Source organism: Sebastes umbrosus, chromosome 18, assembly GCF_015220745.1.
Source record: "Sebastes umbrosus isolate fSebUmb1 chromosome 18, fSebUmb1.pri, whole genome shotgun sequence".
Classification (NCBI taxonomy): domain Eukaryota; kingdom Metazoa; phylum Chordata; class Actinopteri; order Perciformes; family Sebastidae; genus Sebastes; species Sebastes umbrosus.
Window position 1 is genome coordinate 21457860 of NC_051286.1, and position 15486 is coordinate 21473345.

The 15486-nt window shown below is 42.9% G+C and overlaps 1 protein-coding gene across 14 annotated transcripts in view; it reads left to right on the forward strand.

The window, feature by feature from the left end:
• nrxn3b (neurexin 3b) overlaps nucleotides 1-15486 on the forward strand; it is a 355996-nt gene that overhangs the window by 288312 nt on the left and 52198 nt on the right. For all 14 annotated transcript variants that reach the window (XM_037750894.1, XM_037750889.1, XM_037750890.1 and 11 more), the window contains one exon: nucleotides 8014-8185. In XM_037750894.1, the coding sequence (XP_037606822.1) occupies nucleotides 8014-8185 (172 nt within the window). The remainder of the gene's footprint in view (nucleotides 1-8013; nucleotides 8186-15486) is intronic.

Consider the following 15486-nt stretch of genomic DNA (forward strand, 5'->3'; position numbering starts at 1 on the left):
TATTAAAATCTATAACTGTGTAAATGGCCTGTGGATTTTTCAGTTTATAAAAATTAGGGCAGTCGATCAAATAAAATATTTAATCGTGATTAACTGCATGATTAATTATGATTAATTGCACATTTCTTATCTGTTCAAATTAAAGGGAGATTTGTCAAGTATTTAATACTCTTATCAACATGGGAGTGGGCAAATATGCTGCTATATGCAAAAGTATGTATATATTTATTATTGGAAATCAATTAACAACACAAAACAATGACAAATATTGTCCATAAACCCTCACAGGTACTGCATTTAGCATAAAAAAATATGCTCAAATCATAACATGGCAAACTGCAGCCCAACAGGCAACAACAGCTGTCAGTGTGTCAGTGTGCTGACTTGACTATGACTTGCCCCAAACTGCATGTGATTATCATAAAGTGGGCATGTCTGTAAAGGGGAGACTCATGGGTACCAATATAACCCATTTTCATTCACATAACTTGCGGTCAGAGGTCAAGGGACCCCTTTGAAAATAGCCACGAGAGTTTTTCCTCGCCAAAATTCAGCAAAAGTTTGGAGACTTATTTAGCCTCCTTCTCGACAAGCTAGTATCAGTATGTAGTTTCATATGATGCCAGTATCTTCACTCTAGCTTTAAAACTGAGCCCGCTACATCCTCCGAAATCACAAGTTGTGTTAATACGTTAAAGAAATGAATGACAATATAAACAAATTTGCGTCAATGCGTTACCATCGCGTTAATTTTGACAGCTCTAGTAATAAATATAAAGTATTGAAATGTAGAGTGTGTACAGTTGTAAGGCAAACTATACAATAAACAGTGCAAATGCTTCACAGAGGACAAAGTGTTAGACGAGGCCTGGACAGAGGACGGAGTTCACTATCCTGATGAACTGTCGGAAGAAGTATATTTGTCAGTAGTTCTTGAAATTAGGTCCAGATTCATTGGCAGTACAGGATGCAGCAACCAAAGGTTATTTCAGGGACGGTGCCTCTACTGAGACAATGCAGCCTAGACACACGCAGTAAAGTATAGTAGTGATGATTAGGATCAGTGCAGTGTCAGTACTCTAAGTTCCAAAAGCCTGAAAGTGATAGTGTGGAGCCGGAGAGGACTCTGCGGTAACATTGATAAATGTTTTCACCAGGCCGTCCGCCATTAGTGTCAGGGCAAGTTACAGCCACAAGAGCGGACAAACAGGAAATAGAGAAAGAGCGGGTGTAAATAATTGATAAGGCTGACCCGGCGCGATTCATATTCTGCGGCAGAGGATCAAAGAGCGAGGCTCAGAGTTTGACATTGAGCCCGAGCACAGGAGTCAAAGCCATTACCTTCTCCCGGCAACGCCGCTGCTTGTGTTTGTATTAAAAATGCAATGACTCTTCCTATTCAGTCTGGGCTAACATTAGCTGGCACTCCTCTGCATTAACCAACTGGCTAATGGACTCGCTAGTATTACCCTCGCAATTACCTACAGTAGCACTAAGCACAGCGAGGTGGAAGCCATTTTGCTCCTGTCCATTCGATGAAGCCGTTCCTGGCTCTCTCAGGTGTGAAATATAGCCTGTGTTAGACCTCTGGGTTCTTTTAGGTGTGATCAATATTTCAGAGGCACCAGGCCTCTGTGCCTTGTATCCTCCCACAGCGCCCCTCACAACAGCTCTGCAGACGATTATGAATGTCTGAATGAACATTTGAGTCAATTAATGATTAATGGACTTTCACGGTTTTCAGAGAAATGTTTATTTGAATAGTGCATTAAGACTGTCGCCGCACAAAGCCAGGAACCCTGACCCCTGCAGCCTCTGCTTCTAAAAAGGAGAAAGTAAAGCCATGTCTGTGGTGTTTTATTCAGTCTCGCTGCAGAGTATAGCTCTCCAGAATTAGTGCCTTTTTGTGGCCCTTGTCTGTCGGCAGCAATACATATGCATCATTGCTCTGAGCAGCTGCTTGTATATCAAATTGTGCTTTATTCATGACATTAAAATATGTATTCCTACCCCTTCCTTCTTTTTCAATACTTTATATCCCTTTCAAAACTTTATATCCCCCGAAGCCAATAATTCATTCAGTTCATTCAAATTAAACAATAAACCCATATGTTTACACTAACCACTTGTGACTCTAGCCATGCGGAGAGCTTTGCTTTATTTGCCCAGACTTTTAGATGTGACTCTGAGATTCTGCTGCTACACCAATATAATGGAGGAGAATGGGATTTGTTTTTTTTTGGTGCTCACAACATTGAAAAATACAAGTTGCAACTTTTCTTTTCAGAATCATTGGTCTTGTTAGGCTGTGTAACCCGCAGAACTCTCTGTGCCAGGTTTTCAAAGACTTTCTATCAAAGAAATAGCCCCTATGAAACCTCCCGACAGTGTGTTCGCTGGATTATCCAGAGGAACGGGGACATTGTTGTAAGTAAGACACAAATTGCTGTTCAAGTTTTTCAATGTACTTATTCAATGATGTGAGCACCGCAAATGAAGGGATAATGCTGGTGTTATACATGTTTCCTCATGGTCAATAAATCCCAAGAAAAGACCAAAATCAGTAGTGCGTTAGTCCATCTCTCAATGCTTTTTGACTTCTCCACCCTGTGTGTGGCAGTCAGCCCACGGCCCATTGGTTCTACTGAAGATGTACATTTTTTTTTTTTTAAATGAGTGACAAATTCATAGTTTCATATTTCAACAAAGGTTAAGTGATTTACTAAAACAACTGGGCATTGTAGTTTTTAGCAAACATATCTCATACAGGAGTAAATAGTGCATTTGTTGGGGACTATTTTCAGTGGCGGAAGGAGACACATTTTTTGCTCTAGTTAGTTTTTTACATGAGCAGGGCGGTGGATATGGGATTGCGTCAAACAAACTGAAGGGACATCAGTGTGATTCATTGATATGTTTTTAAAGGTGCTCAATACGGAATTCAGAGCATTTCTATTGCCTCCACACGGCTGTCGACATGGAGACGGCTGAGCCGGCGGCTAGCAGCTAATGGTGCTAACAGCACAAACAGAACAAACAACGGCGACAGTGACAGAGCTAACAGTGTTTACCTGGGGGGTAACCAGAGTGTGGGTGCTACTCTTCCGCTACGAAGATGTTATCAACGGTAACCGATGTATGAGAAAGTTGAATGAATAGCCAATAGGAACGCTCTCTTCCTGAAATGACCTGTCTTCCGTCACGGGCTCGATTTTGTAAAGCCTGTAAACAGCCATGAGGAGGGGCAGGAGTCTAGTTTTCTCTCAGAACACTTGAATTACAATATGCTGAAAGGTCATTATGTCATTTTTGCCCAATGATGCCAAAAATATTCTGCCTACTGGTGCTTTAATGTATTGTGGAAATAGAGACATTCTTTCTGTAATTAGGACTTTCAGTTTCACCCGTAGCGTTATGCAATTTCAAGGCCGCAACAATAATGCCTGCTTCCTGCCCAGCCTAGAGTTGTCAAGTTGTCAGTACATTCTGTACATGAAGAAATGACTTGCACTAAAGGCCAGCACACACACAATCCTCTTCCTCCACAGCCTCTAACATCCTACCCTTTAGCAAATTTCTGACTCTAGGGCCTGATGCGCACCAGAACAGACAGCTACAAATCACTGCGCCGTCTATGAGTTATCTCTGTCAATTACTGACGATAAATGGCTTTGGCACTGTGAAGGCCAGGTGCATCAATCCGCCGCGTCCTAGCTTCTCCTCTCTATTGATTCTACTTCCACCGCTTCTATGATCCAGTTTTGATGGCCCCTGACCGCAAAAGCCGACTTGAGCGCTGATGTCAGATGAAAGGCTGGATATGTAACCCAAACTCCCACCCTGGGACATGTTCACATTCCTGATATCAGATCTTCCTCCCTCCCAACTGAGACTTAATATAGATCCACTGGAGTCATCCCGCTACAACTACTCTGTGCCCGTACCAGATTTCAATCAAGGTTTGATTGCAATGCAATACCTTTTTGTTGGGGGGAAAAACTCCCACTTTAATAACATTTCCTGACCTTAAACTGCTTTCAATGCACATCTTCTTATAGAAGATATCTGGCACACAACCGCATGCATTTCTCCATTTCTTTCTGTCTTCATACCTCTTTTGTCAGCGCTTTTTCTCCCCAGCAGAGCTAAATGTGCTAATTCTACCCATCTCACCTCCACAAAATGGCTTTCAGATGTCTATATCTGTCTGGGGCCCGTGGCTCAGCAGAATGACCATTCAGCGAGCTTGGGGATGGGGTCTATTGTGAGCGGCTTGTGTCGCCTGCACAGCATCTGTCTGCTAAGGGCTGTCTGCGATGGCGGTCGGCAGGATCGCCCACCACTGCTTTTGAGTGATTCTCTCTCCTTTCGCTCTGCCCGGGGCGCTGCATGTGTTGGAGGCATTGATCGGCCCGGAATTGGATTGTGGCGGGCCTGATTACTGATGTCAGTGTGCGCCGGGGTCACGTGGGACCAGCTGGAGCTCCTCGTGCCAAGCCAGGGGCCAGCTCGCAGCGACGGAAGAGGAGGAGGGCGAGGCTTGCGTCGCTCGCCGGAATTACATTTATCAGTCTTAGTTACAGAGAGCGTGAACATAACATGCCCACACATACTGTACACTTAAGTGACGCACAAACAAACTGCCGGCACAATCTCATTCTATTCCTATAGCGGTAAAACAGTCGGCATTTGTGATTGGCATTAAATAGAGAGCGTGGGAGCGTGTTAGACTATAAAAGGGCTTTAGCACATCACACCAGCAAATTACCACTTTCCCTACTGTAATGTCATATTTAGAGTGTTTGCTTTGAGAGTTAGTGAGGGCGACTGATTGAATGTTTGGACACTGCTTTGTATTTTTGTTGCCACATGAAACAATGCTTCTGTAGCACAAGGTTATATACTTATGACTCTCTGCGTGTGCGTTCCGGCCTCCTGTTCGCATTCAAGTGTGTGTGTGAGTTCGAAAGTGATTCTCCGCGCATCATTTGTTTACGCCTGGAATAGCGGCCATCATCTTTTCCACTAAGAGAACAATAGCCATTTTTCCCCCTTTGCTCAGGAGACAATGAAGTGCCTTCCCGCCTCGCAAGCGACAGGCCAATAAAAAACGTAATTGGATCTGTCAATCAAACACTGCTGCAGCGCGCGGGGGTGGGCTGGCTGGCAGGTGGGTGAGGCGGGAGGGTAGCCGGACATTACAGGAGTAGTCAAGAAGAAGGGAAGAGAGAGGGAGAGCTGTGCCATTGCGAGAGCACTACCGCACAGTTTCCCCCCTCTGCACACTGCCCGCGGGCACTCAGCAACAGTTACAGAGGTGTACAATTGTTGTGTTTTGTTGTTTGTTTGTAGCAGGGCCAGGAGGGTGACGATCTGTCTTTGTTTGTAGGTATTAGTGGGTCGGTGATGTGGCTTTGATGCGACTACACAGGAGAGCCGGGGCTGCCAGAGCCTCTGAAGGTCACAGCGGATGTACTAGCGCTGATGTGTCTGTCTGTGCTTTGTATGCGCTCAGGCCGTCAGACATAGTGGGGTTTTTTTTTCCTACCAGGGAAAGGTCCTGTCATTAGTCAGGAGAGCCAGGATGCTTTAGTAGTATTTTTCACGGTACAACACACACACTGAACATCACCTTGTCACATTAGATCATCAACATATCCCTGTTGTGTGCTCACCTTAGCCCGTCTAGGTGCATGGATTATATGTAGATGAGCAGCGAGCATGCCCGCACAGTTGTGCACACACGTTTTTTTATTACGTGCAGTTGTCTGTTGCTCTAAGTTTTAATGACAACTACTTAAATTAAGAGCCCATTTACAACCTCTCCGACAGAGACGTTAAGTGCGCATTCAGATATTCTGCTCGCCCGACTCCCGCTCCGAGCCCTACCTCGGCTTTTAGGAGATGGCTTTCTCGTGTCTTTGGTGACGTTCTTTTTCCATTATTAGTCGAGCCCAAGATTGTTACGGAGGAGAGCCGCTCTGTCGTTCCTTGCATTATGGTCTCAAGCACCGTATCTCTTTTTTTATGAAGAGACAAAGGGTGTTTTAACTGTACCAAGTGAGGCATTGAATACACAGAGCAGATCCTCACACCGCCTTGGCAGTTAAAAGTACTTGTCGAGGAAACTGCAGCAGTCTCTGCAGGTTCTTTGCACACAAAGTCATTTTACTGCAGACTTTGGACAACTTTTCACTTCCTTAAAAAACTTTAAGAAAGATTACCTTTCTGCTAGATGCACTGTACCTTCAATTAAGGCTAGAATAAACTCCTGCACTTGCTAAGAAACAACAACAGGATCCTAATTTAGATAAATATAAAGAGAGCCGTCTGTCTTCCAAGGTTTTCTAGGTGCTCTACTTAAGGAGTAGAAATGGGAGGACAAACTTGATTTAAAAAGTTAATATTTGTTCCTTGTTGGTCTCATATGTATTGCTTTTTCCTTTTTATTAATAGAGCAAAAATGCTTAAGGAGTAAACTCTTGCTTGCTTTTGCTCTAGTCTGGTGGTATAGTAATATTATCATTAGGGCTGTCAAAGTTAACGCGATAATAACGCAAATTTGTTTTAACCTAACTAATTTCTTTAAGGCATTAACTTAACTTGCGATATTTAGGTTTCAGTTGTTCTGAACATTCATGTTATGATTTGAGCATATTTTTTATGCTAAATGCAGTACCTGTGAGGGTTTCTGGACAATATTTGTCATTGTTCTGTGTTGTTAATTTCCAATAATAAATGTATACATACATTTGCGCAAAGCAAGCATATTTACCCACTCCTGTGTTGATGAGAGTATTAAATACTTGACAAATCTCCCTTTGAGGTACATTTTGATCAGATAAAAAATGTGCAATTAATAACGATTAACTATGGACTATCATGCGATTAATCACGATTAAATATTTTATTCGATTGTCGGCAAATCTTTGAAATGGAGAGTAGTTGAGAATGTGAAAGTGTGAGGGACTGTGTTAAGTCTAGGTTGGCCTCATTAAGTGCTCTCCTACGGTATTAAGAGCCTCTAATGTTAAATAGAGATCATCAGGTTTAAGTGTTGTGTCATTCAAGTTTTATCAGTCCTGCAATGCTTTGGTGCCGACAAGCACTGTTAAATTCACCTTGACATTATCAAGGTCTGCATTGCAACAGTTAGGGCCGGTGATCTCAGCTGATCAGTTAACAATATGTCTGTCCCCTGTGCAAGTCTTCTTAATTTTCGTTTTGTTATGAGAAACGGTCCCTCTGCTGCTGGCTTCTAAAGTAGGTAATTACACTGAGAGATTCCCTGTGGGGGATTAAAACAAATGACACAGAAAACACAGCCATTCCCCTTCACCACTCACTCGAGCCCTGCCTCCGCTCTAAAACCTTTTGCATGTAACGCCCACATGCCCGCGCATATGCGAGCAGTCGCGATAAAACACACTGGCAGCTCATGAAAATGAGTGGGGTCGAGGGGAGAAGGGTGAAATGATGGGGAGGGATCACGATTTATGGACACGCTAAAACCAGTTTAGCATTAGGAGCTAAACAAAACATATGGTATTCATACAGTTTGTAAGGGCCGCAGCAGAAAAAAGGCATCTGTCCTGCCAGTTTCGCAGTGACAGGCTGCAGGGAGCATTACTCATCATTACAATCTCTGCTGGCAGCCTATTTTCATCACATTACAGTGGTATAATGAAGCGTAGCGCTGGCGTCCTCAGGTCCTCTTGAGTAGTTCGCCATTAGCACCAGCCGAGGGCATTCATCCAAGTAGCTTTATTGAACTTTTTACAGTTAGTTTATTGTATAATTAATTCGTTACTGCACAACAATAGGTGGAATCTTGGCACAGCAGCAGTTCAAATTTGTCTAGCTTAGCGACAGATGTGACTTATTGAGAAGTGGAGCTCTCTGTATTTGATCCCATTTGCCAGTAGAGTGCTGTATTCAAAGATTTGGATTCATACAATGCTGGAATCAGACCACTAACTTCTTCTGCCCTTCCTCTCTTTGTGTCTTTTCCAGGAACAAGGCAAAGTAGGTGTGACGTTCAACATTGGGACAGTGGACATCAGCGTGAGGGAGACAACCACAGCGGTAAACGATGGCAAATACCATTTGGTCCGATTCACCAGGAACGGGGGTAACGCCACTTTGCAGGTGGACAACTGGCCAATCAATGAGCACTTTCCCACAGGTACTGCCACTCTTATTCATTTGTTTGATGAATTCCTGCAAGAGTTACATGTAGAGTAGAATTAGAGTTATAAAACCACTGGACGCCACCTATTTGTTTAAGCAAAGGGCACCACCAAGGATAAAAAAAAACAAAACACTTCCGATTTACAATTCAACAATTCACTTTCTTCTGTTCTTCTGGGTAAAACATCTCAGAAGTCTAATGCTACGTTCACATTGCGGGTCTTAATGCTCGGTTCCAATTTTTTGTTTTTCTTTCTGCCTAGAATGTTCTCATTCATGTTTGAAGTGACCCATATCTGACATCAGTGTGAACGAATCTCTGCCCTGAAACGCCTCATATGCAACCAATAACGCCACACACACGGGGGACTGCCATCTGGCGGCGCATTGTTCCGAAAATACACAGTGGAGTTGTTGGGAGTCCAGTGATTGCCAGACTCTGTTAACATATTGCTCAATTTAACAGATCTGGGTTCCCCGTTACACAGATGTTACACCTAAATCATAACATATGACTTTGTATGGCTCCTAAAGAAAGACGTTTCATTTCGGCTGATATTTAACTTTAACAGCTCTTCTGTGAAGTAAATTAAATAATCCAAAGTAAGATGTGTATCGTTATTGTTTGACATCCCAAAAAAACGTCCTTAAACTTACTTACTTTGATTAAAATATTTAATTGTGATTAGTCTTCATTCTACCTTTAAAACTGAGCCCGCTACAACCTAAAAATCGCAAGTTGAGTTAATGCATTAAAGAAATTAGTTTGGTTAAAACAAATTTGCGTTAACACATTATTATCGCGTTAACTTTGACAGTCCTACTCTGAAATAATCTGATCTGTGTCACATGAGAGCAAAAAAAAAAATCTGATTTGTGCCACATTTGCTTGCAGTGTGAACATAGCCTAAGAGGCATGCAGTAGCATTAGCTGGCACACACTCTGCTCCTGTGGCAAACCATGCGTCAGACAACTTCTCCACTCTCATGCCCTCACACCTGACTCCACAGGAGAGGAGCGCACCGAGCTAGGATCTTTTGTCTTGCAAGAGGCATTAACTGTGCAACATCTGGCCGGTTCATTTCAAGGAAAAGGGATTGGAAGGCACCAAGAGGCATTTGGTCGGTGGGCATAGAGGCAGAAACCAAGGGTGGCCTGTTGGCCAGATAAAGCCGCTGCCTGCCTGTATCTCTCATTCCCAGGTCAGCAGAAGCAGCACAGCAGCTGCATACAAATAGGGCCATCAGACAGAGCCCGCTCCATCTGGAGGCTAAGGCACTCCCTTCATTTGGAACAGAGATGAGCTAACTAGCTGAGAGAAAGGGTGAGACGGAGAGAAGGAAGGGGAGAAAATCATCTCCCGCTTCTACTTAACAGTCCATTAAATTGAGTTGGCTCTCCTGGTCTTTGATATCTGTCTACATTGCCAGCCAGCTTAGGAGAGGCCCCCCTTTGTGTCCTCGTTTCCTATTACCCACTCTTCAATTTCACTCAGTCAAACAGCGAAGACGCACTGGGAAGCAACATGGGCACAAAGTGGCAGTTGAGGCGCAGAGAAGTTGGGATGACAAAAGATAATATGGAACTTCATTGATCTCCGAGGTAAAATTGAGCCATAGCAGCAAGACATAATTGGACAGAAACAGATGTAGAATAAATGTTTAAGATTGACTAGTGTTATATTACCAGATGTGGAGCTACTGGGAACGGAAACGTGTCCAGAAATACAGCTGGAGAACACTGGAGAAAAAAAATACAGTGCAAAAGCGCTGATGCTACCCAATGGTAAGGAGCAAACAAATAGGAGTTGATCCCTTTCACTTCTCAGCCCTATGTCTCAGCAGCCCTACAGCATGCTCCTAGTTGCATGTCATCACCGAGGACAGGGCAGCAGCATCCTCTCCTGGCGTGACCTGGCACGCTGTTTCGGTTTGGTTCAATGCCAGCGCAGGTGATGCTAATCTCTTCTGTCTCTGGCTTTCTTTTGCCGTCGGCTGTCTTTTGCCTTTTTTTCTTTTTTTTTTGACCAGATAAAGTTGGACGGGTTTCATAACTGCATTTCAGCCACACTAATACCGGAAAATACTGCCATAACATGTGGCACACAACATGCACGCGAGTGACATCTCCATCACGTACCCATTGGAGGAATTGAACTAATCAGACAAATGTGACTGCATTGTTGCACAAAGGTATTTGTTTTTGTCAAGCTCCTTTAGATCTCGGTCCTGTATTACACAAGAATGCAGCTCTACTCCATCTTTGACGTTTTACACTTCCCCTCTTTTTCATAGACCCATTTTTGTCTTCTTTAGGGGGAGATACCAGCTCAACAGTAGATGTCACATAGAAGTGGTGAACATCACCTGAAAGCTGTGAACCTGAAGGTTAATTTAAGATGCAGCTCATCACCGTGTGTCGAATTGGTCTAGCCATAAATCAGAAATACAAAATCAATTAATTAATTAAAACAAATTGTGAAAGTGGATAAAGCCTTAGAACATTATGATAGACTTTTATGATGGTCATTCCCATGCTCTATTATGTCTCATAAGTTGCTGCAGCAATGTTTTGGTTGATACCATTTGCTACACAGATTTGGTGGTAAATTTAACCATTTTTACCACTTCAGAATTGATAGAAATTATCAATAATCCCTCCTAAATACCACATTAAGACACCACATTAAGCTTTTTGGATCCACAACAGTCTCAGCTTTACAGTGATACCCAATTTATGTAATTTCCAAGACTGTTTAGGGACCCCAGTATGCAGAAATATTCAAATACACCATTTTTAGAATAGACGAAAATAACACATTTATACTGCATGCAAAAAACTGCATGTTTTTTTGCCCCAAACTGCATGTGATTATCATAAAGTGGGCATGTATGTAAAGGGGAGACTCGTGGGTACCCATAGAACCCATTTTCATTCACATATCTTGAGGTCAGAGGTCAAGGGACCCCTTTGAAAATGCCCATGCCAGTTTTTCCTTACCAAAATTGAGTGTGAGTTCGTAGCATTATTTAGCATTCTTCCCAACATTCTAGCATGACACGGTTGGTACCAATGGATTCCGTAGGTTTTGTAGTTTCCTATGATACCAGTACATTTCACTTCACTCTAGCTCTAAAAACTGATCCAGCTACAGCGCCTTGAAGGAGTGGGAGAGGTTATTGGCCAGCAATTTCGGATAACAGCTGAACCCCTACCACCTTCATAATTATCTAGAAGTGCTTTCTGCATCACATTCAGTTGTTGTTTTCTCAACCTTCTATTGATACATCTGCCAATATCTATGATCCAAAGCCAGCGTCCATTCAGAAATCACTGCTAAATGTCCGTTGGGTTTGCGTCTCATTTTAAGCATTGCACAACAGAAAGAGCTCTGATTTTTAAAGCGTTGGATTCCTTCCAAGTGATTCCGTTGAGGTTTGTTCCCTTTTCTGTCCACCTGCCTCGCCTTGGAATAGAGTTGAGGTCGGGGAGATCGAATGCGTGGTAATTTATTTTTCTCTTCTGCACAGGTAATTTGCAGGACACTCAGTGATAGCAATTCAATGATGATTGATTTTTTTTTTTTTTCCCTTGTAAAGGCGTTGTCATCTCATGAGTAATTACATGTTAGGGTGCAGACTCATCGACTGCTTTCTCACACTCCTAATGCGTTACTTGAAGGCAGCAGCCGCCACAAGGCTCTCAGGTCGTTCAATAAACAGTTACCGGATCCGGGCATGCCCTCTCTCCCTGGTAGGGAATAGGTGAGAACAAAGGTGTTGGTGGATTGCTTGTCATTCAAAGCTGCTTGCAAAATAGCCTGGGGAGCGTAAATTGGACATCTAAACAGCAGTGTTTGCAAAGTTGGGCCACCAAAGTATAGAGGCATTGGGATCTGCTCTAAATGGCAGCAGGTGGTTTTCACAGTGTTACAGGCTTTTAATTATTATTAGAGCAACGTTGGGTCGGATTTATACACATTTCTTTTTTCGTAGGATTGACTTCTTAATTGACGATTTCGCTTTATTATAATTTAGGCCTTCCTTTTGTAGTTTTGTCCGTCTTTCATAACATTTATTATGACATCATACTCACTTAAAAAGTGACATCTGGGTTTAGTCAGATGGCGCAAGAAGTACGAGCATATAGGTTTTAAACAAAACTCCAAGTTAGCTAAAATGATTTGAAGAAGAAAAGAAAAGTAAACAATGTTATTAAAGTTATTACCCAAACTGGCCATTTAAACATCCATCACTTTTTGCAGAACAACAGTAATTGTGTGCACAGTTCCAACCTATTACCAACATTTCATCAGGTGTGCTCACTTTCAATCTTAGCTTCAAATGTGGTTTAGATAATGTAGCTAAACCCTGGGATCGTGTTTCATATTTTATTTTATTCCACTTCCAATTTAACCATTTCAAAATAAAAGACATACAAAAAAATGTGAGGGAAAAGAAACCAGATAGAACGGTTTAATACAACACTCATACAGACACACAGGTCAGAGTCCAATACTACCAAGCATACAGCCATCATGAATGTAGAGATAAGAAAGGCCCCTTTATTCCCTCAAATCTGTTCTTTTTGTTGGGTTTGTGCACACTTAGTCTTTCCCTTTGTATAATAAGCAACATCTCCCTGAGCCGCAGTGCAAAGCGTGGAGTGATAGACTTCAGGTCTGAAGCATCAGTTCCTTAGCAGCAGCCAGTTCTAGGTACAAAGGAACATCATTTTACACATCATATAAAAATGATTCCAGGTCATGTTTGGACAGAAGGTTTCAAAAATTGTACTCCAAACATTATACATTGCACACTTATTGAGAACACTTATTGAGTACACTTACAAGAAGCAATTCCATTTATGTACTTATTTTTGGTTGGACTAGTTGAGTCTATGCATCATCTTATACCTGACACTCAGTGGCCACTTTATTAGGTACACCTGTAAAATTTAATGCAATCCAATACAACACCTCTTCCATCATTTCTACCTTTACAAAGATAATGATGTTCGGTTTTGATATGTTGATTCCACTGTATGTTTATATTGTTGTTGTAGTTTGCAATGGTGTTGAACTGGACTACATTATATTGAGAGGTGGTTCTAATATTTTGCCCTTTTACATGACGGGGAAGGATATTATTTCAAGTCCATTACACAACACCACTAACTCCAACCTCAGTAATAAACACCTCTTGGAAAGTTTAACAAAAACGGCAAACTAATATTTAATCTACCAACAATTCCCAGCGAGTCCATCACTACAGTGATTATCACAAACAATTTCACAAGATAAGGATTGATAATTTGAATGCTTGGACTATTGAGGAATAAGACGGACTTGTGCGCTACAGTCCCATTCTTCTATACAACAATATAGCCACACTGATCCCATACAGCAGCATTTCCATCCGGCTTCTGCAGCTTCCGTGAGTTCAGTGTGTGTTTGTGTGTGGACGTAGAGAGAGTGTGTGCGTCTCTCTCTAATTATCCCCCCTCTCTAACAGTGCCCCCTCAGATCTCCATTCTGTTTCTGTCCTCAGATTCCTTTATTATCCACGTTTCTCATCCTTTTCTCCCCATTCGGTGTTCATCAGGGCCGCGCATCTCTCCTACAATTGTGTGTACTTTTGTGACAACCCACATTACTGCAGGGGCTTGTCTTTGTTTAGCGAGAGGGTTCCAATTTCCTTATATAACACTCCGAATCCTTGTGCTCTTTGATTTGGGATTACATGATCTTTTTTTGCGTGAGTTTGAATCTTTGAATCAAAGAATTACTAGACCGAGCCCGGCGGAGATTGTGCATCACACTATCCCGGAGCTGGCTGAGGTCCAGGCGTTGTCTCAGATGAATGACCATTGGCCTAACTACTCTGTTTGGGCCTCGGGGAAAGTGTGTCTCTGTGTGTGTTCCAGCATCCGTGGTGGGCACAAGAGAGTTGGTCATAACCTGAATGGCCTTGTGTTCATTTTCAGACACATAAAGACCTTTATCGGTGCAATGTTACGACTCCCGCAACCTGAAACGGGCACAATGAGCAGCACCGTTTTATGCTATCTGCCAATCTTTGTCTTGAAATTCAGACGAAACAATTCTTCGGGAACCAGATAAATCCCCGAGCGTCCCTGGGGCCAAACATGATTAGCCCTATCTGAGACACAATCTCTGTCGCTCTCAGAACTCAGACTAAGCCGAGTGTAGAAGCCGCCAGTCTAATTCATCCTCTCAACGCCATAAATTTCAGAGCGACCTGATAAATGATGAGTTTACTCCCTGGCTTTGTCTGATGTCTGGGAGAGAGAAAATGGAAGGGAGTATGGAGGGGAAAGCAAGCAGGAGAAACAGAGGGGACATGGGTGAATGGAGAAGAAACGCAGCCACTGAGGGAACACAGGCGTTTAATGGAGTAGATGTATGGAATCAGTTGACAGAAGGTAGAAAGAGCTGATGTATAGACGGATAGATGGGTAGAGAAGAAGACAAAGGGAATAAAGAGTGAGTGAAAAAGTAGATTAATAATACCAGAGTTGTTGTTGTAGCTGAAGAGGTCTGAATTCAACAAAGAAGAGCAAGGATAAAGGCCCAGACACACCAACCCGACATCGAAGGCCACCAGTTGTGTCGCCTCACGTCACCTTTGTCTTGGCCAAAAAGTGGCATTCGAACACACTGCAAAGACTACAGCCGACAGCCAACTACCACGTACGTTCTGCGCCTGTATGAGATGAAATAACTCCACACCAGCAGGTTCGTGGTAGTCTGTATTCATCATTCAAAAAGGACTGCAGATATACAAGGCGTTGTTATGATACGTACGTGAAACAAAGCGGCGGATGCTGACCATTTTCACACCACTCTCACTCACCGCTTAGCTTCATTCCAGATGGCCATGTGGTTGAAAATATCCATGTATTGGAATGATCAGATGAGATGAAGAAAATGAGAAAAGCCTTCTTTGTTTTTCCTCTTGACTTCACTCGTTAGCTTGCTTTCCTCACGCCCGTTTCTCTTCTCGTGCGCTGATTCGTTTAAGCTGAACCGCCAATTAGAGTGATTTCTCTCACCGACGGGGCGCCGCCGCTGATTCATCACGCTCACCAATGGCCCCAAATTGTCCGACGGCTGACCGTTGGGCTTGGTGTGTCAGGGCTTTAAGAGCAGAGGATAGCTGGATGTATGGTGGGCTGAAGAGAAGGAGAGAATAGATGGAAACTTAGGTAAAGAGCCAGAGAAAGAGGAGTAGAGACGCAGATGAAAGCCAGGTGTAGATTGAAACCGAGGTGGG